Source organism: Panthera tigris, chromosome E3 (assembly GCF_018350195.1).
Source record: "Panthera tigris isolate Pti1 chromosome E3, P.tigris_Pti1_mat1.1, whole genome shotgun sequence".
NCBI lineage: Eukaryota > Metazoa > Chordata > Mammalia > Carnivora > Felidae > Panthera > Panthera tigris.
Genome location: NC_056675.1, coordinates 6,674,665 through 6,700,563, shown reverse-complemented (window position 1 = coordinate 6,700,563; position 25,899 = coordinate 6,674,665). Strand labels below are relative to the sequence as shown.

At 43.3% G+C, this 25,899-nt stretch overlaps 2 protein-coding genes across 11 annotated transcripts in view; one reads left to right on the top strand and one right to left on the bottom strand.

Moving 5' to 3' along the window:
• Nucleotides 1-25,899, top strand: part of ZNF394 (zinc finger protein 394) — a 57,155-nt gene that overhangs the window by 9,308 nt on the left and 21,948 nt on the right. Inside the window, exon 5 of one of the 2 annotated variants that reach the window (XR_006212570.1) lies at nucleotides 9,685-9,720. The gene's annotated coding sequence lies outside the window, so the exon portion shown is untranslated. Of the gene's footprint in view, nucleotides 1-9,684; nucleotides 9,721-16,861; nucleotides 17,253-25,899 lie in introns of those variants that run through there. The other variant, XR_006212569.1, reaches the window with a different exon arrangement.
• On the bottom strand, nucleotides 1,643-25,817 carry ZKSCAN5 (zinc finger with KRAB and SCAN domains 5). 9 transcript variants are annotated; one of them, XM_007081082.3, is made up of 7 exons: nucleotides 25,742-25,817; nucleotides 23,328-23,844; nucleotides 18,580-18,718; nucleotides 14,105-14,187; nucleotides 13,690-13,825; nucleotides 6,995-7,609; nucleotides 1,643-3,318 (listed from the first exon to the last, which is right to left on the bottom strand). In XM_007081082.3, exons 2-7 carry the CDS (start codon nucleotides 23,739-23,741, stop codon nucleotides 2,195-2,197), a joined length of 2,511 nt encoding a protein of 836 aa, XP_007081144.1. In that variant the 5' UTR covers nucleotides 23,742-23,844; nucleotides 25,742-25,817; the 3' UTR covers nucleotides 1,643-2,194. The 9 variants fall into 9 exon arrangements, with proteins under 9 accessions (XP_007081144.1, XP_042827899.1, XP_042827900.1 ...); XM_042971965.1 differs by having other exon boundaries at nucleotides 23,328-23,847; nucleotides 25,742-25,799; XM_042971966.1 differs by lacking the exon at nucleotides 25,742-25,817 and adding an exon at nucleotides 25,697-25,729.

The window sequence follows — 25,899 nt, the reverse complement described above, 5'->3', positions numbered from 1 at the left end:
AAAATGTAAGAGCCTGCCTTAGGAGGCAATGAACTCCCTAATACTGAAAGGGTTTCATGCAGAAACTAGATAACCAATTGCCAGGCCAATGTCTCCTCCAGTTTAACAGTTATTAAGCACCTATTACATACACGTGCCAGAAAACTGGGGCTTCCTCCATCAGGTGGGAGGTTGGGTTTGATGATCGCATGGGACCCAGCACAATTTTTCAAGGTTCTTTTACTTTATGATTTTATCATTATCTTGGATCAAAAGTTTTTCACACAGGTAACAAAAACAGAGTTTCACCACTTTGTAATGTTTGATGTTTAATAATGTAAGCCCTAATACAGGTTAGTGCTTACGAGCTTAGCTTTTGGAGGCAAAGTGGTCTGGCTGGGTTCAAATGCTAGTTCTGCCACATACTGGCTGCATGACTTTGGGCAACTGAATGAACTATTCGAAACTTCATTTTTTCCCAACTGTAAAATGAGGGTGCTAAGTAAAACCACCTCATTAATATGAGGATTCAAGATGATCCACGTAAAGCACATGATGTTTAGAACATGGTAAATCCTCAATAAACATTAACGATAGTCTTCACTGCAGTTTTCATTCTCAATTAAGTCTTACACCTGGACCTTCAGTTGTGATTCTGTTTGCAGGGGACTCCTTAAATGCTACTAATGAGGCCCTGTGATACTCACACATGGATGTAGTCTCAGATAAAGTCTGGCCTGACCCACAAAGGGAGGGTTCTGGAGCATAAACTGAACCACGGGTTCTCCCATCCCCCACTGAGACCTAGTGAATCAGCCTTTTGGACCCCATATTAATGCCACTGACTAGGGGGTGTGGAGGGCAGATAACTCCAGCGAGGCAGCTCCCATCATCTGAGGACAATTCTCCAGAGTGTCTGGAGAAGGAGGAGAGTGGTGAACACCCAGTAGCTAAAACTCAGAGTAACTGGGGGACAGGCAGGCCAATTTGGTAAGGGGATCTGAGCAGGGCACCAGCGTACAACATACACAGTCAACAGGATCTATTGGGTGTTTCTTGTAAGCCCAGCAGTCAGGAGAAGCAGTGCCCAGAGGCACACTCTCTTCCTGTCTCTAGCAAAGAGGCTCAAATTAACTTATCCCATGTCATCTTCTTTCCCCTAGACCTTCCCACAAGGCAGGGCTAACCAGACCATGTACCTTTCTTCTCCTACTTACTGTTTACTTTCCAACCCAACTGCAACTCAAACTGACACTTATTCTGCACAGTTATCTTCTGCAGGTCTATCTCCAGGGCAACTGGGAATTGCTACACATACTGCTTGCACCCAAGATTCTTAATTCAGCTTGGTCCAATTCCTTCCCTGGATACAGCTGCCCTCTTTCTTGTGGGTAACAGAATAAAAAGCAGCCCACAGTTTGGCCTGTCTTCTCTTCTCTATTTCCCTAAGGTCCCTCTCCCTTCTCCTCAAGATGTGACCAACCAACACAGTTTCTCTCCTGAATTTACACACTTAACTCCTAGCCAACTGACACTAGTAGAATCAAAACAAAAACAAGGTAGAGGTTTCATGGAGAAGTCTGAGACTAAATAATGCAACAGGAACACATACCATCCAGCCTCTGAACCCCAATTTTGCCAGAATATAAATACCTTAAGTCGATTTCTTTTCAAAGGCTTTAATACTCAAGATGAGAACAATGGCTGGAGCATTCTAGTGGCTGGGATAATCATTTCTAGAAAAGGTTCGTTGCTGAGGTACCACAACAGCTAACATGCTTTAGAGTTCTCTCTTCCCTTCACTGTGCTCTTCCCTGAAGAAGCTGTCAAACAAGGCAGAAACTACAAATAAAGCTTATTTCTACTGCATTCATGAGGCTTTTCTCAGTGTCAACGTTCTGAGATTCAACAGAAGAATGAGTGTCATCTCAAGGCTTTCCTTCATCCACCATTATCCATGGGTGCTCTCTTGTCTAGATCCTTAAGCATGAAGCTGCTAACAAAAGCATTTCTTGATGGGGAAAGCAAACATATCTATTGTGGATTCTCCAGCGTCCGTAAGTTCTAACTGAAGGATTTCAACATATCGGTAGGTTTGACGGTTATGCTGGAGAAAATGCTTGAAGTTGTTGTTATTACATTCAATATAGAAGTAGGGTTTCCCTTAGGAAGGCTTTCCTAAACTTGAGTAGGAGCTGTTCTACACCAGAAACATCTAGACACTTAAGGTATTTATGGGATTTGTCCTCTCATGACTTCTCAGATGTTTAAAGAGGCTACAACTCCAACCGAAACTCATTCCGCACTCTTTACACTGAAAGGGTTTCTCACCAGTATGGATTCTCTGATGCTGATTAAGATGGGACTTCAGAGTGAAGGCTCTGCCACATTCATGACATTGATGGGATTTCACGTTGGAGTAGGTTTTTTGATGTTTTATGTGGGAACACTGGCCAACGTTGTCTCTACATATATCACATTTATAGGTTTTCTCTGCAGTGTGAGTTCGGTAATGCTGAATAAGGTCTGAACTATAACTATAGGCTTTGCCACAGATATCACACTTATAAGGCTGCTCTTGTAACTCAATCTTCTTATCTTCAATCACTGTCAAGTTCCAACTATATGCTTCCTCACAAATGCCATTTTTTTCATTTGTCTGACCCATGTGGAGCACCTGATGTTCAATGAGGCTAACATACTGAAAAAAGATTTCTCCACATTCATGGCACTGATGGGATTTCTCTCTAGAGTGGAGTCTCAGATGCCCAGCAAGGTGTGACCGCCTCCCAAAGCCCTTGCCGCACTCATTACACTTAAAGGGTCTCTCCCCGCTGTGCACACTCTGATGCTGAACAAGATGAGACCTCACTCTAAATGCTTTCCCACATAAATGACAGGTGTAGGGTTTCTCACCAGTGTGGACCCGCTGATGCTGAGTCAGATGCACACGCTGATTGTAGCTTTTCCCACATTCGTCGCACCTAAATGGCTTCTCCCCCGTGTGTATTCGCTGATGTTGAATCAGATGTGCGCTCTGAATGAAGCTTTTTCCACATTCATTACATTTATGTGGTCTCTCTCCTGCGGATGATTTTTTGTGCACATATGTGACTTCGCTGAAATTTATCCTCTTTGAAGAAGGCTGTCCTAGTATCTCTTTCATGGGAACTCCCTGCTTTCTATCCAACTTGCCTGCATGTTCATGGCCTTCTCCAAAATCTTGCACTTGAGAAGCATTCCTTTGGATTCTTCCTGATAGTTCCACGTCTGCTTCTGAAAATTCTGAAATTTTCTTCTTAACATTCAATTTTGTATTCTTACTTCTTTTGTCACTGCCTGAAAGAATAAAGAGGAAATGCAGATGGCACCAGTTCTTTTACAGAAGAAGGATACGCTGCCAGGAAAAAGAGGATAATCAGGTGAAACCACGATGGAAGGGCAGTGACAAAGGGGGATACGTGTATATGCCTGAGCCAGCGGGAGTGAAAAGAACCTTTGGTATTTGTCCATTGAAAAGAAGGAGATGAAGGGGCTCACTAAGCAGGGTGGTGAGGATGGCCGAGGCTAGGCTATCACTAACGTGAGTACCACACTTTGTCTATACAGGAAGGAGAGAGAGGCGTTCTGAAATGCAAACATGGGTCAGGCAGACAGAATTAGAACAAAACACAGCTGGATGGAGCAAGCAGACAAAAACTGGAGGAATGGGGAGCAAAGGATTATGAGGGGGATATAGAATTGGAAAGAACACCTGTTTAGGAGCCAGGGCAAAAGAGAAACGATTCAGGAAAAACTACTGTCAAGAGGGTAGGTGAGACATCAATCTCCACTCTCTTCGCCCTTAGCTGTCACTACATCTACAGTTTCCCCCTCCCCCACAGCTTGAACCTGTGAATGCTCACTGCCTTTCTTGTCCGCTCCTGCCCAACCCCGCCCCCCCCCCCCAACCGAGACCAGCACTACAGGCTCTCCATAATTATGGCTGAATGAGCACGCAAAATATCCTCTTTTGATCAAAAAATGCTGGGGGAGGGGCACCTGGGTGGCTCAGTCGGTTAGGCGGCCGACTTCGAGCCCCTGCCTCGGGCTCTGTGCTGACAGCTCGGAGACTGGAGCCTGTTTCAGATTCTGTGTCTCCCACTCTCTGACCCTCCCCCGTTCATGCTGTCTCTCTCTGTCTCAAAAATAAATAAACGTTAAAAAAAAAAAAAATGCTGGGGGCAGGGGTAGGGAGTGTTAATAGGAAATTAGTCATAAGAACAACTGCAGAGAAGATACAAAAGGAAAGAGACTCTATTATTGTATTTTAGTGTTTATATTTATTTTTGACAGGGAGAGAGAGACCGCACAAGCAGGGAAGGTGTAGAGAGATGGGGACAGAGGATCTGAAGTGGGCACCATGCTGATAGCAGAAAACCCAATGTGGGGCTGAACTCACAAACCATGAGACCATGACCTGAGTTAAAGTTGGACGCTCAACCGAGGCACGCACGCACCCTGAAAGGAGACTATTTTAAAATAAATGCTTTCCAGGTCTGGAGTGCTACTGGATGGATTCCCCCAATGAGGAATCCACCAAGCAGAAGGGATAGAACCGGCCGAGGAGATAGCTAAGGTCAACTCAACTTTAAAGACATTGTGAACTTCATAAACTTCTACTACATGATGGAAAAGGTGGTGGTGACTGTTAATGTGAATGACAGGTAGCCGGGCTTGGGGACATCAGAAGCAGAATTCTTTCATTCATTCATTCACTCATTTATTATTATTACTTTTTTTTTTTTTTAGGTAGGTTTCACACCCAGCGCAGAGCCCAATGCAGGGCTTGGACTCACGACCCTGAGATCAAGACCTGAGCTGAGATCAAGAGTCAGACACCTAACTGACTGAGCCACCTAGGCACCCCAAAGGCAGAATTTAAAAATAAATACTTATAAGACAGTTTTAAGAGTTATGTGAAAAACATTAAGAGGAGCCTTTACGTTCACAGCATAGGTGACCGTGATCTCATCCTTATGTAAGTTTAATGTCACTTGAATAGTTAACAAAAAAAAAAAATAATAAGTAAACAGGAAAAATTGTTCAACCTTACTGATAACCAAATTAATGAAAATGAAAACAGCAAAGACTTCTCTTTTGCTTACTCAATTTGTGTTTTTGTTAAAAAAAAAAAAAAAAAAACAACTTCCTTTTCTGATAACCCTGGGAGAAATTTAGTAAAACTGACACTCTCATAGGGGTCACTATTTGAAAAAGCAATTTGGCAATATTTATCAAGACCCATAAAAATGTTTTTGGCCTTTCATCCACTAATCCCACTTCTGGGCATCTAGTATAAGGAAATAATCTTAAATATTTAAAAAAGGCACAGGTGGGGCACCTGGGTGGCTCAGTCGGTTAAGCGGCCAACTTCGGCTCAGGTCATGACCTCGAGGTTTGTGAGTTCAAGCCCCGCATCGGGCTCTGTGCTGACGGCTCAGAGCCTGGAACCTGTTTCCGATTCTGTGTCTCCCTCTCTCTCTGCCCCTCCCCCATTCATGCTCTGTCTCTGTCTCAAAAATAAATAAATGTTAAAAAAAATTTAAAAAAAGGCACAGGTACAGTTATCAGGACAAAAGAGAAAAAATTAAAAGTTCAACTGAGGAACAATTAAGTGTTGATGTTCCCACAGAGCGGCAGCTTGTCAGAAATAACAAACAGGTGGGGCACCTGGGTGGTTCAGTTGGTTAAACGTCCAACTCTTGACTTTAGTTTGGGTCATAATCTCACAGTTCATGGAATCGAGCCCTACATCAGGCTCTGCGCTGACAGCACGCAGCCTGCTTAGGATTCTCTCTCTCCCTACCGTGCTGGTACATGCACGCACATGCACATGTGTTCTCTCTCTCTCTCTCAAAATAAATTAAAAAAAAAAAAAAAAAGAAATAACAAACAAGAGGGCTGAGCCACACGGAACAATGTGTGTCTAGTATTTAACTGTACTCTACAAGTACACCTACATAAAAATAAGCTTATGAGGGGTGTCTAGGTAGCTCAGTCGGTTAAGTGTCCGACTTCGGCTCAGGTAATGATTTCACAATTCGTGAGTCCAAGCCCCGTGTCGGGCTCTGTGCTGACAGCTCAGAGCCTGGAGTCTGCTTCAAATTCTGTGTCTCCCTCTCTCTCTGCCCCTCCCCACTTGTGCTCTGTCTCTCTCTCAAAAATAAATAAAAACATTAAAAAAATTAAAAAAGATAAGCTTATGAAAAAATAGAAGGAAACATGCTAGAGAATACCAGTTATATTAGTTAGGATGGTGGGATTATGAGTGATTTTTTTTCCTCCTGCTTTTTTTCCTCCAAACTTCCTATCCTAGGATTACTTTATTGTTTTAAAATAAGTAAAATAGTCTAAATTGGGAAAAAGGGAAAGAGGGAAGGAAGCATGCAAGAGAGCCAAAACCCTCATTTACTACAACAGAAAGGAAAGAGATAACATTTAAAATTGGTGAGTTGGGGCGCCTGAGTGGCCCAGTCGGTTAAGTGCCCAACTTCGGCTCAGGTCATGATCGCGTGGTTTGTGAGTTCAAGCCCCACATCGGGCTCTGTGCTGACAGCTCAGAGCCTGGAGCCTGCTTCGGATTCTGTGTCTCCCTTCTCTCTGTCCCTCCCATGCTCATGCTCTGTGTCTCTCTCTCAATAGTAAATAAATGTTTTTTAAAAATTAAAAAAAAAATAAAATTGGTGAGTCAGGCAACAGCCGTATTTTTACAAATACAGAATTAAGAAACAGGCAAGAGAGCTGAAAGCAGGTACCTCTGGGAAGAGGGAAGTTGTGGGGACGGTGGAGAGGACATAGAATTTTGCCTACTAATTGGACAATGAGTTACAACATAAATCGTAACAAAATGGACTATGATCTCTGCCCCTTAGCTACTGTCCCCAGTACACAACCCATCTGTCCTGCTGCTCTAAGCTAAGAAAACCATTTTTGCCTGCATTTATTCTCCAAACACCAAGTGCTGATTACATACATCTTTGGGATTTCTCTCTGAAGTGGCGCTTCAGGTGCTCAATCAGATGGGAGTGCCGGCCAAAGTTTTTCCCACACTCGGTACATCCGTAGGGTCTCTCCCCACTGTGCACACTGTGATGCTGGACAAGGTGCGAGCTCACGCGGAAGGCTTTTCCGCACACCTGACACTTGTACGGTTTCTCGCCAGTGTGGACACGCTGATGCTGTGTCAGGTGCACACGCTGATTGTAGCTTTTCCCACATTCACCACACTTAAACGGTTTTTCTCCAGTGTGGATTCGCCGATGTTGAATGAAGTTTGAGGCTTGAAGGAAAAATTTACCACAATCGTTACATTTGTGACCTCTCTCGCCACTTGTGCTTGTATTTTGCTTACGGTTAGCATCTGTGATGGCACCAAGATCTCTTTTCTGGGAAGAGTTCTGCCTTGATTTCCCCACAGCGGGGTTTACCTGCCACCTTTCTACCATGCCGTGAAGGTCACTAACTTCTCCAAACCCTTGACTCTGGGGAACATTTCTTTCGGTGCTTGCTGACGTCATCCAGTGGGCTTCAGCATCATCAGAAATCTGCTTTACCATGAGTTCCACGTTGTCATTCCTAGACTCATAATCTGAAATGATAGAAGGAAAATGGAAAAATTAGCTATTTCCCATACTGGAAGAAAGAAAATGAGAGATACAGGTAATTACGAAAGCAACACATGCTAGCAATGCATGACTTGGTAAAGGCGGCCTTATGCCACAGAGATGGGATGAAGATTCCTCAAGAGGAAACAGGCTGGGGGACGAAGAAGTTGCATCAAACAGATGACTGGGAGACCAGTCATTCTATTTAATGAAGGTGATATCCTCTTGATGTGGTATTTACAGTACCTGTTTGTGCATATCTGTGCAGTATTAAATATTCCTAATAAGGGGTGCCTGGGTGGCTCAGTCAGTTAATATCCGATTCTTGAATTCGGCTCAGGTCATGATCCCAGGGTCGTGAGATCGAGCCCTGTGTCGGGTTCCATGCTGAGAGCACAAAGCCTGCTTAGGATTCTCTTTCTCCCTCTCTGCTCCTCCCCCACTCACACTCTCTCTCTTAAAATAAATAAATAAACTTAGAAATAAATATTCCTTTAAAAAAAATTTTTTTAGGGGCGCCTGGGTGGCTCAGTTGGTTGAGTGTCCAACTTCGGCTCAGGTCATGATCTCGCAGTTCGTGAGTTTGAGCCCCACATCAGGCTCTGTCCTGACAGCTCAGAGCCTGGAGCTTGCTTCAGATTCTGTGTCTCCCTCTCTCTATGCTCCTCCCCTGCTCACACCCTGTCTCTCTCTCTCAACAATAAATAAATAAATAAATACATACATACATACATACATAAATAAAAATTTTTTATGTTTATTTTTGAGAGAGAGCCCGTGAGTGGGAGAGGGGCAGAAAGAGAGACGGAGACACAGAATCAGAAGGAGGCTCCAGGCTCTGAGCTGTCACCACAGAGCCCGACGCAGGGCTCAAACTCACAAGCCATGAGATCATAACCTAAGCCAAAGTCGGACGCTTAACCAACTGAGCCACCCAGGTGCCCCAATAAATAAATATTCCTAATAAAATGTGATTATTGGGTTATGCAGCAAACCCAAAATTCACCTTCCTCTTCCTGTTTCTTCATAGCCTGGAGAAGAAAGATATTTCCACCTTTTTTAATCCCCAAAGAATCTGTTTGGTATGAATTAATGTAAAGGAAAAAAGATATTCTTTCTATACCCAGAGAAGAATTTACTACTGTCAAAAAAAAAGCTAGCTTAACATCCAATAGTCATTAGTGAGTACAGATGCTGAACACATGGCAATCATGTCCCTGGGCAACTGGATCAGCAACCTACACTTCACTTGAAGCACTGACATTTAATATGCTTTGCACAGACAAATCTTCCATCATTAAAAAACAGGGAATATTATTTTTTATATGCTAGAGAGAGAGAGAGAGAGAAATCATAGCCTATTAAGAGCTTTCTAATAAGATTTTTTTTTTATAAACAGAAAAGTTGTTTTCAAATATTACAGAATGATGGTAATAAGAGCTAATATTTGCTGAATGCATACTGTGGACCAGGCACTGTGCCTTTAAGTGCTTTACAATTTTATGGCACTTAATCCTTACAATGACCTTTTGAAGTAGATACTATCACTATCCTTTTTTGACACAGTGAGAAGTTGTAATTCTTATACCATAAAGAAAATTTTGATTTTAATTTCTTGTAACTCCTTTTACTTCTCTTCCTAAAAAAAAACATTAATAGTAGATTCAAACATATAATCAAAACAAATTCTATCACAAAACCAGACCTTTGACACGTTTTTTTCCTGCCCACTTAAATAGGCAGGTAATCTCCATCATCCCAGTAATACTTTTTCTTTTATTCACATCTGCTTAGGCTAACTGTATTATTAGAATTCTCTCCCTTCCAACAAGTCAAAAAAGCTCATGGCTTTCTTTTTCCAGTGGCAAATTTGAAAAACAAATCAGACTAGCCCAACACACCTCTTTGGTACTATTAACTGCCCTTTTCCAGAGAAGGCGATTATACGGGTTGGTACAGAAATGGGTTTAGATTTGCTTTTTTCCTCTTTCCCCATTTCTTCTCCACATACATGATAAGCTTTCTGTTGATTCTCCTGATTTATTTCTGTATTTGACAGAGAACTGTGCTCCTCGCTCAGTGCTATGCCCAGCTGGTAAGTAATGCAATGGTGGGGGGTGGGGTGTAGACAAAAACACCCAATCAGGCAGATTTGGTGCTTTACAGATTCTTCAACCTTACCAGTGCCCTGTCTGGCATTCTACATTCCTAAGGATGGCTCCTTTCCCTGATCATTTTTCTCTTCAGCTACATCAAAATATCTCTCCACCGTGGCCCCCAAGATATATCACTGTTACTTAAAAAGTAGAGTAGTGTGTATGGTATGCTATCATTTTTGAAAAAACTCACATATACACAGACTATGTTTAGAGATACAATCCAGAAACTGGCAACAGTCATTGCCTCTTTGAGGGAAACCAAAAGATTGAGGATTGGAGTAGGTGACTCACTTTTCACCTTATACCCATTCATACTATTGCAGAATGTTTTCGTATGTGCATATACACCCTTTTCCAAACCAAAGTTCTCCACTGCACACGAACCTCTACTTCACCACTTCCTCCATCACCTGCTCATTCTCAACAGGTGACTGTCTCCTATTTCAGAGTCAAAGCTATCCACTCCAGAGCTCCTTGAACATCCTACAGCCGCAATCAAAAACTTGCTGGCAGCCTTCCTCTGTCATCCTCCCATCGCCTCTTGGTAGAAGAGGTGTCTCTCTCTCCCTGGCCAACGCCAAGCCTTCCTTCTGGATCTTGGACCTCCTCATGCCATCCTGTTTTCCAGGGACTGCCCTCATCAATGATCTGTTCTTCCTTGTCTCAATGTTTCAAACTCACTCCTCCCTAGTTCTTTTCCAGTTGCATTTAAGTATGCTTAAAACTTTTCCATTGAGGGGCACCTAGGTGGCTCAGTCGGCTGAACGTCCAACTTTGGCTCAGGTCGTGATCTCATGGTTTGTGAGTTTGAGCCTCCTGCTGGGCTCACTGCTGTCAGTGCAAAGCCCCCTTCGGATCCTCAGTCCCCCTCTCTCTTTGCCCCTCCCCCACTTGTATACTCTCTCTCAAAAATAAACATTAAAGGGGCACCTGGGTGGCTCAGTCAGTTAAGCGTCCGACTTTGGCTCAGGTCATGATCTCACGGTTCATGGGTTCAAGCCCCACATCGGGCTCTGTACTGATCACTTGGAGCCTGGAGCCTGCTTCGGATTCTGTCTCCCTCTCTCTCTGCCCTTCCCCCACTTGTACTCTGTGTGTGTCTCTCTCTCAAAAATAAATAAACATTAAAAAATAAACATTAAAAAAATCTGCCATTGACAAAGAAAACATACAAAACTAATGTATCCATCTAAGCCTGTACTCTTGCACTGATCAGCCCTCTTTCCCATTTCCTTCACAATGTTTTTGGGTTTATTTATGATAGCTTTCTCACATTCCTTTGCAACCTACAAAGAAACTGTCTTTTGTTCCCCAATGTCCTGACACTCCTTAAAATGGCTGTCTCCAAGATACATCTATTTTTTTAAATCTCATTTCTGGATCTGATGGATACTTTGAAAACCTTGACCTTCTCTGGGTGCCTAGGTGGCTCAGTCAGTTAAGCAACCGACTTCAGCTCAGGTCATGATCTCACAGTCCATGAGTTCAAGCCCCACATTGGGCTCCGTGCTGACAGCTCAGAGCCTGGAGCCTGATTCACATTTTTTGTCTCCCTTTCTCTCTCTCTGCCCCTCCTCTGCTCATGCTCTGTCTCTGTCTCTCAAAAATAATAAACGTTAAAAAATTAAGCAAAAAAAAAAAACTTGACCTTCTCAAGGGTATCAGGAACACACTGGTGTGAAAATAATCTAATGCAGCCTTCCCAGAGATGTTATTAAGGGGGCAGAAATCATCAAACATGTTCTTAATGTAGAAGAAGATACTAGAGTTATAAATATGTTGTAATGAACAAATAGATTTTTTAAAAAATCAGATAAAGTACAAATTTAAAATTGCTTGGAGAATGGTATAAAAAAGAACTGTATAGGGGCGCCTGGGTGGCTCAGTTGGTTGGGCGTCCAACTTCAGCTCAGGTCATGATCTCACGGCTCGTGAATTCAAGCCCCGCGTCAGGCTCTGTACGGACAGCTCAGAGCCTACAGCCTGCTTCAGATTCTGTGTCTCCCTCTCTCTTTACCTCTCCCCCACTCACGCTCTGTCTCTCTCTTGCCTTCAAAAATAAACATACATTGAAAATATTTTAAAAAAAAATAACTGTACCAAGTTCTGAAATCCTAAAACCCATTAAATGCCTGCAAAGTAACTGAAAAAGATAAAATGATACTACCAGACTGAAATTAGACAAGTGAGGCATTTAATTTAAAAAGAGACTGAAAAAGTATTTGCATTACATATAACATATGTGCCGCATAAATAATTCCTTGAGATGAAAACCGCCACCAAGATGTGAACAGATAAAGCCACAAAGGGCCAGTACAAATAAGTCAAAGAAATACAAATATATATCACTAGTATTAGAAGAAATGTAAAATTTAAAAGAGCAGAAGTCAATTTTGCTTATTTTTTAAAAAGTTTTTATTTTTGAGAGAGAGAGAGAACATGCATGTGAGCAGGGGAGGCGCAGGGAAGGATTGTGGGGGGAGACAGAAGGTCTGAAGCAGGCTCTGTGTAGACAGCAGAGAGCCTGATGTGGGGCTCGAACCCACAAACCATGAGATCATGACCGGAGCCGAAAGGAGACGCCTACCTAACTGAGCCACCCGGGCACCCCAATTTTACTTTTTAAATAAAAACCTGTAAGTGAACTAAAACCCTTACGACAACATAAACTGGTATAATGCTTTTCAAAAGAAACTTGGCATTATATGGAGCACCCGGCTGGCTCAGAGGATGGTGTGACTCTTGATCTCAGGGTCATGGGTGTGAGCCCCACGCTGGGTGTAAAGATGACTTAAATAAATAATAAACTTTTTTTTTTAAAAAAAAGGAAATTTGGCATTATATATGTCTTTCATCTAAAGTCTACTAGAGTGCTTGATATATAGTGGTTCTTCTAAAAGAATTCATTCGAAAGCAGAAAAGCCGTTAGTTTCAAAATGCTTGCCACAGTGCTGAGACTTTTATAATTGCTCTAGGCAGCATAAATGAGTATCAGTTTCCAGGATCGTCATTTAGAAACAGGTTCAAAATCTCATTTGGGACACAAATTCAAGAAGGGATGGGACATGTAAAATGTAGATGCCAAGGTGAACACCATGAAATGGGCACCAGTGATCTGAGAATGGTAATGGAGTGAACAACTAGCCACCTGTGCCTTGGAGAAAAGTCACTGTAATACCTACAGAAGAGCCTTGAACAACACACGTTTGAACCATGCAGGTCTACTTATACGTGGATTTCTCTTGATAAAAACAGACTCTGAATGTGTTTCTTCTTCCTTATGATTTTAATAACATTTTCTTTTCTCTGGCTCACTTTCACATAAGTAAACATGGTATATGATACATAAACTATGCAGTAATGCTTCAGGTCAGCAACAGGCTCTGAGTAGTTAAGTTTTGGGGGAGTCAGAAGTTATATTCAGACTTTCAACTGCATGGGGGGTGGGCCTAACCCCATGTTGTTCAAGGGTCAAATATACCCTAATAAATGGCCATTCAGCAAAGTCTGAGATGTTTTTGCAAGTGAGAAGTATTCAGTTAGAATTATTCAATTTGTCAAGGAATAGAGTACAATGACTACTACAAATCTGTTAAAACGCAAAACCTGTTAGTATTGAGCTCTTTTATTTTAAAGCACTAAAAAGAGAACATTTGCTGGATTCTAAATACTATCCCCTAAGTATCATCAGACTTCAATCATACCCTAATTAAGATGGAAATAATCAGAATAAGCTGAATAAGAAAAAACAAAAAACCAGGAACACTGATTTACTCTTTCACAGAAAAAAATAAATAAACAAAGTCATAGTAATTAAAACATACATGCTTTTATACGATGTGCCAGAAATACTCTTTGTAACAAAATGAAGATGTCCTAATCCATGCAGATGAAATAATTCTTACCCATGGAAGGAATACTCCCATAATTCTCCTTCCTGTCATCCCTATAGAGTGACTTCTGAGACTGGTCCAAATGTCCCCATTCCTCCAGGATGAAGGATACAGCCACATCAGCCACATCTTCAATTTTCACCAACTTCTGAAACATGAGATCTCCACTAAATTCCCATTCCCTATGTGCAAATTTGGCGTGAGGGGAAGAAGTGGGAGCATGAAGGGAAAAAACAGAGGAGGGACTGTGCTTCAAAGAGGAGAGGGGCACACGGGGTGGAACAGGAAGAGACATTCAAGTAGGAACCCAAGATGGGCCCAGTCTGTAGTGAGAGACAGAACTCCTGATAAAGAGTCAGGATTAGGGCAGCTCCTCGTCCAAGAACAGACACGGGTCCTCACTGCGGGCACTGGGACGCCGGCTCACCTGGGACCCAGCTGAGAGAAGTGAGGCTGTCAGCTCCTGGCTGTCCTTCAGGGGAAGGGGAGGAACTTGGAGAGCAGGTAGGGCTGAGGGGGGAGAAAAAGAGGTGTCAGAATATCTTTGCCCAGTTCCAATTGCCAGCATGTTCCACTTTTGCTCAAGAATCCACAATGGGGCCCTGCTGCAGCAAGGCCAAATGTTTCTACTTGGCTCTCAAGACCCTCTACATTGTGGCTCCTCCCACACCTAACGACACTGACCCTTCCCCCAAAAAAACTAGACTCCCTGCTCTGGTCAGGCTAATCCCTGCTGGTGACCTCAGAACCCCTGGGCCGTTCACCTATAAGGGATTCAATCTGCTCTGCCAAGGTCAAATCTGGTCATCTCAAAGAATAACCTGTCCCACATCTTCGTGAAGCTGAAACACTAGTGAGAGCCCAGGGCTTCTCAAATTTTAATGTGCAAACAAAATCACCTGGAGGTCTTGGTACAGGGCAGATATGGCTCAAAAGTTCTGGAATGGCCCCCATATTCTCCGCTTTTAACAAAGCCAGGTGATGCTGGCGCTGCTTCCTGGGCCACACTTTCATCAGCAAGGCCTTAGCCCACATTCTCTTCCTTCAAGAAGTTACCATGGTCGATCGATAGCCATTTAGTGTGCACTAAGTCATGTGTTATAAGAATAGGCAGAAAACAATTCTTGCCTTCCAAAAACTTCACTGTCTAGTGGGGAATGCAGACACATAAAACTTACTTCCTGCTCAGGGTAAAAGTGTTATACTTGAAATTCACCCAAGTTCCTATAGAAGCACAGAGGCAGGGCACCTACGGAGTGGAGAGTGGGAGGTGGGAGCATCAGGAAAGCCTTTCCACAGAAGTGACTCTGGGAAGTAGCGGGGGCGGGGGGGGCGGGGAATGGTTAGGGTGTTGAGGGTGCTTTCCAGGCAGAGTGAACTGCATGTGCAATGCCTGGAGGATTTGATCTCTAGATGGTGGTGACCTTCTGACCCCCTGCTGTCACCTCTGCTTGTTCTTTGTCCAAGATTCATGGTGCATACGATCTCATTGTCTATGTATGCCCTGATTTGGACAGACTCACCTAGTATAAACCTTCAGCCTGACAGTTTGGACATTGCTATGGTTTCCCTGGTCCCAAAGATGTATGTGCTTATGTAGCTTGCTTCTGTCCAAGAACTAGGAAGTAATAGGCAATGACACAAAAAGGACATAATGGTTAAGAGACGAAAGCCAGAAACCAAGATGGCATCTGAAACCAGAAGTGTGGCTAAAGAGTCAAAGTAAGACTTGAAGAAAGGGATGAATGTAGTCTATACTCAAACAGCAATTTTGATTTTAAGTATTACAATTGGAATACTTATAATAATTACATTCCAAACAACTACACCGATTTTATGAAGTTTCTATGAAAGCTTCTGTTTCTTTAGCTTTTAAGCAAATGACTTTGCCCCTCTCAAGCTCAACTTAGCCCCAGGGCCTGGAAACCAGCCCTTGGTGCTCTCAAAGTCATAAGGAATCCAGTGTGTAAAAAGCAAAAACCAAAACAAACACAAAACAAACATAGCAATTTTGTCAGAAGGCAGACACTGGCCAAAAAAAAAAAAAAAAAAAAAAAAAAAAAAGACACTGGGTCTAGCTAACAGGGCAGAGGAGAGAAGCAGCTCCTAGAACACAAGGTGTGATGAGACGCTGCCAGTAGAAGGAAGAGAACAGTATTTTCGGAGGACAGGAGTCTGCACCTGGGAGGGACTCGTGGAAAGGCAAGGGCAGCCCAGCTCAGAAAGGTACAAGTATAAATTTGGAGCTGACTGCTGGGGTTAGAACCCCAGCTCTGCCACTTAACAGCTTTGTGACCTTGAACGAATTACCTCACCTTTCTAGGCTTCAGCTGTTTCATTTCTAACATGAGTATAACAGTCGTAGCTATTCCACTGGGTTAGTGCAAGCATTAACCCTTGGTATGCCAACTAGGTGTATTAGACACAATTTGGGATTGGGGGTTTCTTTTTTGAACAGTTTTAACTATTTTTAAAGACTAGAATTACATGACTTATTTCTTTAGAGGTCTACTAAAGAACAAAATGAAAATTTATCTTAGTATTATTAAAAAAGAGAATAAACCTGGGGCGCCTGGGTGGCTCAGTTGGTTAAGCGTCCAACTTCAACTCAAGTCATGATCTTGCAGTTCATGGGTTCGAGCCCCACGTAGGACTCTGTGCTGACAGCTCAGAGCCTGGAGCCTGCTTCAGATTCTGCCTTTCCCTCTCTCTCTGCCCTTCCTCTGTTCATGTTCTGTGTCTTTCTCTCCCAAAAATAAATAAACATTAAAAAAAATAGAATAAACTTCATTCTGTCTTGTAATTTCTATATGGATCCATTGGACTCTTCTACACATTTAGGGTAGATTTTGAGATCTGAGTGATCTTATTTTCCTTGTATCATAAACCATTTTTCTAATTCATCATCCTATGAATTACCACATGTTTACTAAATATTACTCATTAATTATTCCCAATGATAGCAAAAAAACTAAAATAATGAGAAAATAGAGGAGAATGAAAGAAATACTTAGGATGATGTAATAGTGAAATAAATCATCATTCTTTACTATTCTCCAAGTATTAAATTCACTGCCCAGGGCTTTGCATCATCATCAAGAAGGTGTAAGACTTTGATGCCTGTTTTTAGCTCTCACTGAGGATGACTGAAAATTCAGAATTTTTCATTTTCCACCCATATCAGCAAAGAGAAGAAAATATGCAGCAGATAACATTGCACTTTTAATAGATGAAGTAAGAAGACAATATGAAGAACAGAGAAGTACACGCTACACAATAATGACGAAACTGAACCCAGAGGGGAAATCTTCGAAGGAGTCTACAAATACTATCAGAGGTAACTTTTCTCAAACATAAGAATCAACGATAAACACTAGATTTTGAAAAGGAAATATGACATTCTCATCCAGCGAATTATTCAACAGGAAGGACTTCATCAGGCCAAGATTTTGCAACAAGACCCTGGACCATCCCACTTTGCTAAAGCGACAGTATTCATTTCGCTAAAGGGATAGTATTGTGTGACAGTGTTCTTTCATTTTTTTATGTTTCTATTACCAAAATGTACTTGATATAAAAAGGTTTAGTTCTCATGAAAAGTTCCTTAAAATTATTTTTTATCAGCCTTTGATTCTTCTGTAAATGATCTGTAAAATGACATATATACGTATGTATGTAAGCGTGTGTATATAGGCGTGTGTGTGTATGTATATATAATAAAAAGGATCCACTGGCCCCAGATGGTAAATGGTGAAGACTACTTTTTCTGGTAAACAGAGGGTTTAATGAGTTCCCAAAGGTAAAGCAGTTGGAATACTTGCGGACACGTAGTAAACATTAATGTAAGTGATTCCTGCTGCTGCTGCTTCTATCATCACTCCCACAGTGAAAGAAAAGCCGGAAAAGGTCAGGGCCCTGGAGCATGTAAAGTGAAAGGCCTGACCACTAGAGGGAGCCGAGAAGAAAGCCGGGGGCCAAACCTGGAAATACAGGTTCATGACACTTTTCTCCACAATTCTGAAATCCCAAAGCTCCAAATACCAAAAGCCTTCCTTTCAGGAAGGTAGACACTGAACTAATTTGACAGAAAAACCTGACCAGAACTGATGTGAAGCTATTTAAAGTCTTGATTTAATCCCCTTACTGTAAATACATATACATTTCACTGGCAAAATACTAATGTGCATGACTGTGGAGTCCCACCTCAAATCCCGCTGGTACTGTAATGTACGGTATATAAGTCATATTCCCTTACTAAATCGGAAAATTTCTGAATCCTAAAATATATCTCATAGCAAGGGTTTGGTTAGGGTTATAGACCTGTGGACACATACCATAAATAAGATACTCGGCAGTTCACTTTTCTTTCTTCACATGTTTAATACAAGTTGATAAAATTGAGGGGGGGGGGGGAGGGAAGGAGAGAAAGAGAAGGAGAGAACAAACGCTCTACAGGTCACCGTAAGCAACTGCTTGAAGTAAGACTTCAAGGTGGGTGAATGAGCAGCCAGAAATGAATGGATGCAATTAGAAACTGGAGAGCTGTTCTTACATAAGCAGTGAGATAACAAAACGTGTGCAGAGTTGGAAAACTGCTGTAAAACAAGTATGACACTTTTGTAAAAGACTTCTGTAGATCTTTTGACAGTGCCTGTACTTAGAACTGTCGTCATCTGCATTACGGCTTTCAAACAGAACCGCATCCTAGCCGTCCTGCAAGCTCACCTCTCTCTGCATGCCAGGGACTCAATTCTGGGTCCCCAGCCCTTCCCAACCTGACAGTGCTGCCAGATGCAGAAAGGCCACCCGCCCAAAGTCTCGCTCATACAGATACCGCTTACCCATAAGACCAGGATGCCCGCTCTCTAGCCCCATCTGTTCCACTGAATCGTAGGTCCTCACCATTTTCCTCCAGAAGATGAGGCTTCTGTGGCTCCTGTTCAGATGGGGGGTCCACAGACAGGAGCTGGTGGCTGGGGGACTCCTGAACAACTCCAGGTGGTACCATCTTCTGAGGAAGCACTTCAGGACACACCACGATCTGACAAGCACAATCACACCAATCAGCACACTGTAGAGAAGGCTAAGAATCCAGTAAATTCACACTATTCTTCCATTCACTCCTTTGCCAAATATACAATGTGCATTTACAACGAGCCAGACACTGATGGCTTAAGCCATAACAGTGGCTTAACAAATACAGTTTCTTTCCAGTCAAAGATGACTTCCATTAAACATATCAACGCACAAATAAATGCATGATTGCAAACTATTACGTGTTAGAAAGGAGAAGAAAGTAGTGCCCTAATACATAACAGATGAGAACCTACTTTAGAGAAGGTGGACAAGGAAGGCTTTTCCGACAAAGTGTCACTGAAGTAAACAGCTCCAGGGCAAAAGAAGCCTGCCAGGGGAAAAGTAAGAAGTGCTCTGGGCAAAGAGAACAACATAAGCAAAGACTCTCAAGTAGAAGATAGGTGTGTGATGTGGTCAAGGAACTGTAAGAAGGCCAGGGTAGGTCAAGTTTACTGAAGACGGGAGAGAAGTGAGAAGTCAAGTTGTCAAGATCAATATAGAGCTCAAGAAGCCACACTCAGTTCCTTAGCAGACCAGGTTCAAGACAGACCAACACTAAGACAAGAGCTGGTTCCTGTCCAGCATGCTAAGTAAGTACTCCCTGTTTCTGTTCTGGGCTCTTGCTCGACCCTAGGGGACACGCAGTTCCTCTGCCAAAACCCGTCTCCACAATCCGTCTTTTCTGGAAGTTACTAACTCAGCAGCATCCTAGCAGGTAATAAGATCCTGCATTGAGACAGAATTGCCACCCCCCTCTCCCCCTCCCTTAGGTTTCAAAGCACTTTAAATTTTAACCCTCTTGGCACTGGCAAAATGTGGTACGGGAGTTACATTAAGAGGCGGCTGCAAAACAGTTGTGGCAAAGATCACTCTGCGTGGAAGTGTGTGTGTCCTTGTGGAGCCGCTCAGAATAAGAGTTAAGATGATGCCAAGCATGTCAAAGGGCACGTCAGCACCAAAGAAGCAAAGCAGCCCTTCAGGTCCCCTGAGACTGGGACACAGAAACCAAGGAGAAGGGTAAAGTTTAAAGCCTGGGAAAAGGGCCTGCCAGAGACAGTGACTTCCTGGAGATAAAGTTGAGGAACAATGTTGGGGACACAGACAGCAGACAAAGAGAAAGGCAAACAAAGCAAGCCATGGAAGTCCTTAAGAAAATCCCCTCTATGGGCCTCAAATCCCTGATACCAATAAGAATTTTTTTTTTTCTCTGTGTCCTTCCAAAGATGGGCTGTATATCACAATTAGAGGTAAATGCACATATCTGCTGCAAATCTTCTACTTAAAAAATACTTCTTGTTTTTAAGTGTACTTTTGAGTATTTATTACTATAAAAAAGCAGGGCAAAGTTTCTTTATTAATATCCCAAATTAGGCTTAAAAAAGAAGTAACTAGATGTCACCATGAACTTTACTTTCTGTCCTGACAGAAGCAACAGAAAGATTCAGACATTCCCATCTGGAGGACATTCGGTATAGCCAAGGGTCTGGCTGAGAGTCAGGAGCAATTCCCTCTGCTGCCCACTCGCCTCATGGAGTGAGCTGAACCACTTGAAGAGCTTGAGAATGTCCTGGAATGTTAACGTACCCTTTACCCAGAGATAAAGAGTAATGGGATTGAGACCTTACACCGAAGCACAGTGGCTCTAAAGAATGATGGAAATTTAATTAGCTTCAAACTCTTGTGACCTAAGATCTCATGATTCTGTTTCTTTGTTCTAACAACAACAACAAAATTAAAACTTAAGAGAGTGTGACCCTAGCAACAAGAAGGTAGAGGCTCAAGTTAAATGAGTAAGAAAAGACAAGAGGTAACAACATAAAGGTATTGACTCTCCCTAGGGGCACCTGGGTGGCTCCTTCAGTTAAGTGTCCGACTTCCACTCAGGTCATGGTCTCACCATTCGCAGGTTTGGGTCTCACGGTTCGTGGGTTCGAGCCCCACGTCGGGCTCTGTGCTAACAGCGCAGAGCCTGGAGCTTGCTTCAGATTCTGTGTCTCCCTCTCTCTCTCTGTGCCCCTTCCCACGTATGCTCCCTCTCTCTCTCTCACTTTCAAAATAAATAAATATTAAAAAAATATTTTAGGGGTGCCTGGGTGGCTCAGTCGGTTAAACGTCCAACTTCAGCTCAGGTCATGATCTCATGGTTCATGGGTTCAAGCCCCGCATCGGGCTCTGTGCTGACAGCTAGGAGCCTGCTTCGGATTCTGTGTCTCCCTCTCTCTCTACCCCTCCCCTGGTCACACTCTGTTTCTGTCTCTCAAAAATAAATAAATGTAAAACAAAAATGTAAGAAAAAAATTTAAATAAAGATATTGATTTTCCCTAAATTAACATAGGATTTACTGCAACCCCAACAACAACAAAAAAAAACCCAACAGGATTTTTGGAGTGGTGAAAACTACATTAGTAATTCTAAAGCTTATAAGGAAAAAAGAAAATATTGAAAATATTTGGAAGGAGGAAGAGTAGCCCTACCACATATCAAAACCCTTTACAGAACTCAAGTAATTAAAATACTGATAGCTGAACAGATAATAAGATCAACAAAACAATTAAAAGAACATAAGTAAATTCAGGGGCGCCTGGGTGGCTCAGTCGGTTAAGCATCTGACTCTTGATTTTGGCTCAGGTTGTGATCTCATGGTTCATGGGTTCAAGCCCTGCACAGGGCTTTGCGTTGACAGCATGGAGCCTGCTTGGGATTCTCTGCATTCTTCTCTCTCTGCCTCTCTCCTTTTCACACGTGCCCACACACACTCATGCTCTCTCTCTCTCAAAAATAAATAAACATTAAAAAAAAAAAAAAAAGGCCGTGAGTAGACCCAAATGCATACAGAAATCTGGTATGTAATAAAGACAGCATTTTAATTAGAGTGAGGAAAAAAGGGATTTCTCTACAAGTTGCTGGGGCAACTGGACAGACATCTGGGAGAAAAGAGTTGTAACCATACCAAACACCATGCACCAAAAAAAATTTTTTTTGACTTGAGAAGAGACTACTAGAAAATTTTCTTATGATGTTGTAGTGGAGAAGGCCTTTCTAAGTGTGGCACAAAACCCAGAAACCATAAATTAAAAGATATAAACAGAGCACATAAAAATAAAAAAAAAACCTGCAAAAGTCTCCATAAGCAAAGATAAACAAGGTGGAGAAATAAACTTGCACCTCAGATGACAGACACAGTGCTTACTTTTTCAAACAGGCAAATAATGTAAACAGATAAATCACAAAAAAGGGTACACACACAGGGCACCTGGCTGGCTCAGTTGGGGAACATGTGACTCTTGAACTGGGCATTGTAAGTTCATATTCAAACCCTACATTTGTTGTAGAGCTTAATTTTCAAGAAGGAAAAACAAGGGTACACATGTAACCCTTTAAAATATATACTGTGGTTGGGGCTCCTGGGCGGCTCAGTCAGTTAGGTGACCGACGTTGGCTCAGGTCACGATCTCATGGCTCTCGAGTTCAAGCCCCACATCAGGCTCTGTGCTGACAGCTCAGAGCTTGGAACCTGCTTCGGATTCTTTGCCCCCCTCTCTCTCTCTGCCCCTCCCCTGCTTGGGCTCTCTCTCTCAAAAATGAATAAACTTTAAAAAATTAAAAAACATATATATGTATATATACACATACATATTCTGTGGTCAAACTCACTCATAATATGAGAAATGCATATTAAAATTTAACAGAAGTAGAATGTTGCATCTTTCAGACTGGTGATGACAAAAAGTTGGGCAACATCATGTGATCAGGCTGTGAGCAAAAAATTTCTCTCACACCCTGCAGCTGGGAATAAAAACTGGTATAACCTCTCTGAAGGGCAACTTCTCACCAGCTGTCAAAATTACAAATGCACATCGTCTCTGAGCCAACAATCTGACTTCTAAGCATTTATTATTCTACAGTTAAGGATGAACATAAAGGACAGTCATTGTAGCAAAATTTACGTTCAGAAACAATCTAAAGGAATGACTTAAATGGCCTTCACCAGGAGTTTGATTCTGGTACATCCATCCACACGATGGAATATAAGCAGTCTCCGGGAGTGAGGCAGGTCTGTTTGCACCAACATGGAACAAACCAAGATATAAACAAATAGCAAGAGGCAGAAGTACACAGTGATTTAAACCACATCTGTGGCTTTTTAAAGCATATTATCCACACGTCCACTTATACGTACAGAAGAAAGTAGATCTCTGTAAGGATATACAGGTATCAGGTGACAGTGGTTGCCTCTGAAGAGAACTAGGCAGCCAGAGAAGGAGAGGCGGGAGGAAACTTACTTTTCATAACAAACTTATGCACCTTTTGAATTTTGTATCATGTCAATCAAAAGATAAATACAGTAATTTTAAAAATAAGTTAAATCGCAGACTGTCTTCTCCAGGTTAACACACTGGATACTGCTTCTCTTTGCTGGAGTGGCAGGAAATCTCCACAGTGTACCTAATCCCAGGAGAACAAAAGAATATGAATGAAGCACCAGAGCGCTAAGAATCTCAGCCCTGCTCAGCAGCAACTTAACTCTCTTCCTCTCCTTCCTCACTGCTCTAATGTCTCCTCTTCCACTCACCTGTTGTCTGCGTTCCTCTAGCTCTCTCTGTATATTTTCTACCACAGCCACGGCCTCTTCTCCACTTTCCGGGTGATGTTCTCTCACCCAGGTCTGGAACTCTTCCGGTAGGATGGTCAGGAACTGCTCCAGCACCAGAAGCTCCAGGATCTGCTCCTTGGTGTGCAGCTCGGGCCTCAGCCACTCGCAGCACAGCACCCGGAGCTGGCTCAGGGCCTCCCGGGGGCCTGATGCCTCATGGTACTGGAAGTGCCTGAAGCGCTGGTAAAAAGTCTCAAACACTGGAGGGTTGTACTCTTGCATCCAGGTACAGTCTTCTTCTTCCACCTTCACTATTAGAAGGTCTTCTTGCTCCTGTGAAGTCTCAGCGGGAGGGTCTAAGTCTATAACTTCCCCAGACTCTGTCATTATCATTCCAACTCAGAGGGATGTCTCTCCAGGTTAGCTGTGTCACACAGATCAAATCTGGTTTCTGCTCTTTAAAATCTTCTGAAGGGCAGTTCCATTAGTGTGCAACCTACTGATACATTAGAAAGCATTATTAGCAAAGAGATGACAAAGAGGTCATCTCTACTAAAGATGACCACTCAACAGAGTAATTTACTTTAAAATATAGACAAGATATGGGGGGCCTGGGTGACTCAGTCGGTTAAGCGTCCGACTTCGGCTCAGGTCATGATCTCACGGTCCGTGAGTTCAAGCCCCGCATCGGGCTCTGTGCTGACAGCTCAGAGCCTGGAGCCTGTTTCAGATTCTGTGTCTCCCTCTCTCTCTGCCCCTGCCCTGTTCATGCTCTATCTCTCTCTGTCTGAAAAATAAATAAACGTTAAAAAAAAAAATTAAAAAAAAAAATCAGGGGCGCCTGGGTGGCTCAGTCAGTTCAGCGTCTGACCAGCTCAGGTCATGATCTCACGGTCCGTGAGTTTGAGCCCCACGTCAGGCTCTGTGCTGACAGCTCAGAGCCTGGAGCCTGTTTCAGATTCTGTGTCTCCCTCTCTCTCTGCCCCTCCCCTGTTCACGCTCTCTGTCTCAAAAATAAATAAACGTTAAAAAAATTTTAAATAAAATAAAATATACACAAGATAGCTGTCATTCCACCCATAAAATTACTACTAATACAGAACATTTCCAAAGTTAAAAAAATTTAAATAAGAGGGGCCCCCAGGTGGCTCAGCGGTTAGGTGTCAACTCTTGATTCCAGTTCAGGTCATGATCTCACAGTTGTGAGATGGAGCCTGACGACCGGCTCCGAGCTGAGTGGAGCCTGCTTGGGATTCTCTCTCTCCCTCTCTCTCTGGCCCTCCTCTGCTCATGCACTCGCTCTCTCTCAAAATAAACAAGTAAACATTTTTTTAAAACGTAAAGAGCAACAAAACTCTGACATCAGGTCTAACCAAATACAATTTTAATGGTGAAGAGCATTAAATTTCATATAAATAACAGGACAAGACTTACTACTAAGTAGTCCAGACGCAGTCTTTCCTTTTGACTACAAGCCAAACTTACAACACGGGTCAAAAATATTACAACGGTCAAAACTGGTCCTGTCCTTCATGCCACAAGAGCATGACGGACCAACAGGAGACTTCATTGGTTCCGAAGAGAAGCTGAGTTACAAGTACAGATTGGGACCTGTATTCCTCTGAATCGCCCCTGACCCCAAAGACACGGAAAACGGGCCGGTCAAGGTTAGATACAGGATACCCTTCTGGATACAAAACCCATTCTCTTCCCTCAAGGCACCAGTCCCAGGGAGCTCTCCTGGAAGACCAAGCTCTCGCAGCAGGTTGGGAAGATAGGTTTCTTCCTACAAACGGAGAGAAAACCGAAGCCTACACTTCGCAACACTTCCTCGCCGGAAGTAAGCAAGTCCAAGCGTTCCCCGTCCAACGGGGTCGAGCCATCAATCCCACCGCCGAGAGCACTTCCGAGTCCTCTCTAGGAATCCCGGAGGTCCTCGCCTCGCAGCAGGCGGGAGCCGCCCGCCCCAGGCCCCGCCCCGGAGCGGCTGTGGGCCAATCGGCGGGGAGTTGGGGCACCTCTCCGGACGGGGCCGTTCCCCGCCCACCCAACCGCAGGTTCAGCGTCGCTAGAGCCGGGGAGGAAACGGAGCCAGCTGCTCCCCACCTGTGCCTAAAGCCATTTAAACAGCCCGGGCTCCTCCCCTTTGCTTGGGAGTCTGGGCAAGGGACCGGGCCTTAGCTGTCCAGAGTGGTTGCTACGACAACAGTTGCTAATGTCTGATTGGCCGTGGAACTTGCGCTCCCCCACCCTCAACGCCCTGCGCCCTACTTCGAAGTAGGTTCGTCCCTTCCTGAGAGCCCACAACCCTAATTTCTCTTTAATTTTAAGTCCTTCGTTTTCTTCACCTGATTCCTCGCCTCTGCCCACACCCGGTCTCCAGACACACCCACCTCTTCACCACCGCGGAGAGCTCACAGGGCCTGTCTCCGACGTCAGACCCGGGAGTCCCAGGAGCCTACAACTCCCAGAAGCCCCGCGCGGGCCACGCCCGCTAGCCAATAGGGCCGCGGATCTCTTTGCAGCCTCGGTCGCCAGGGCTTATCAGAGT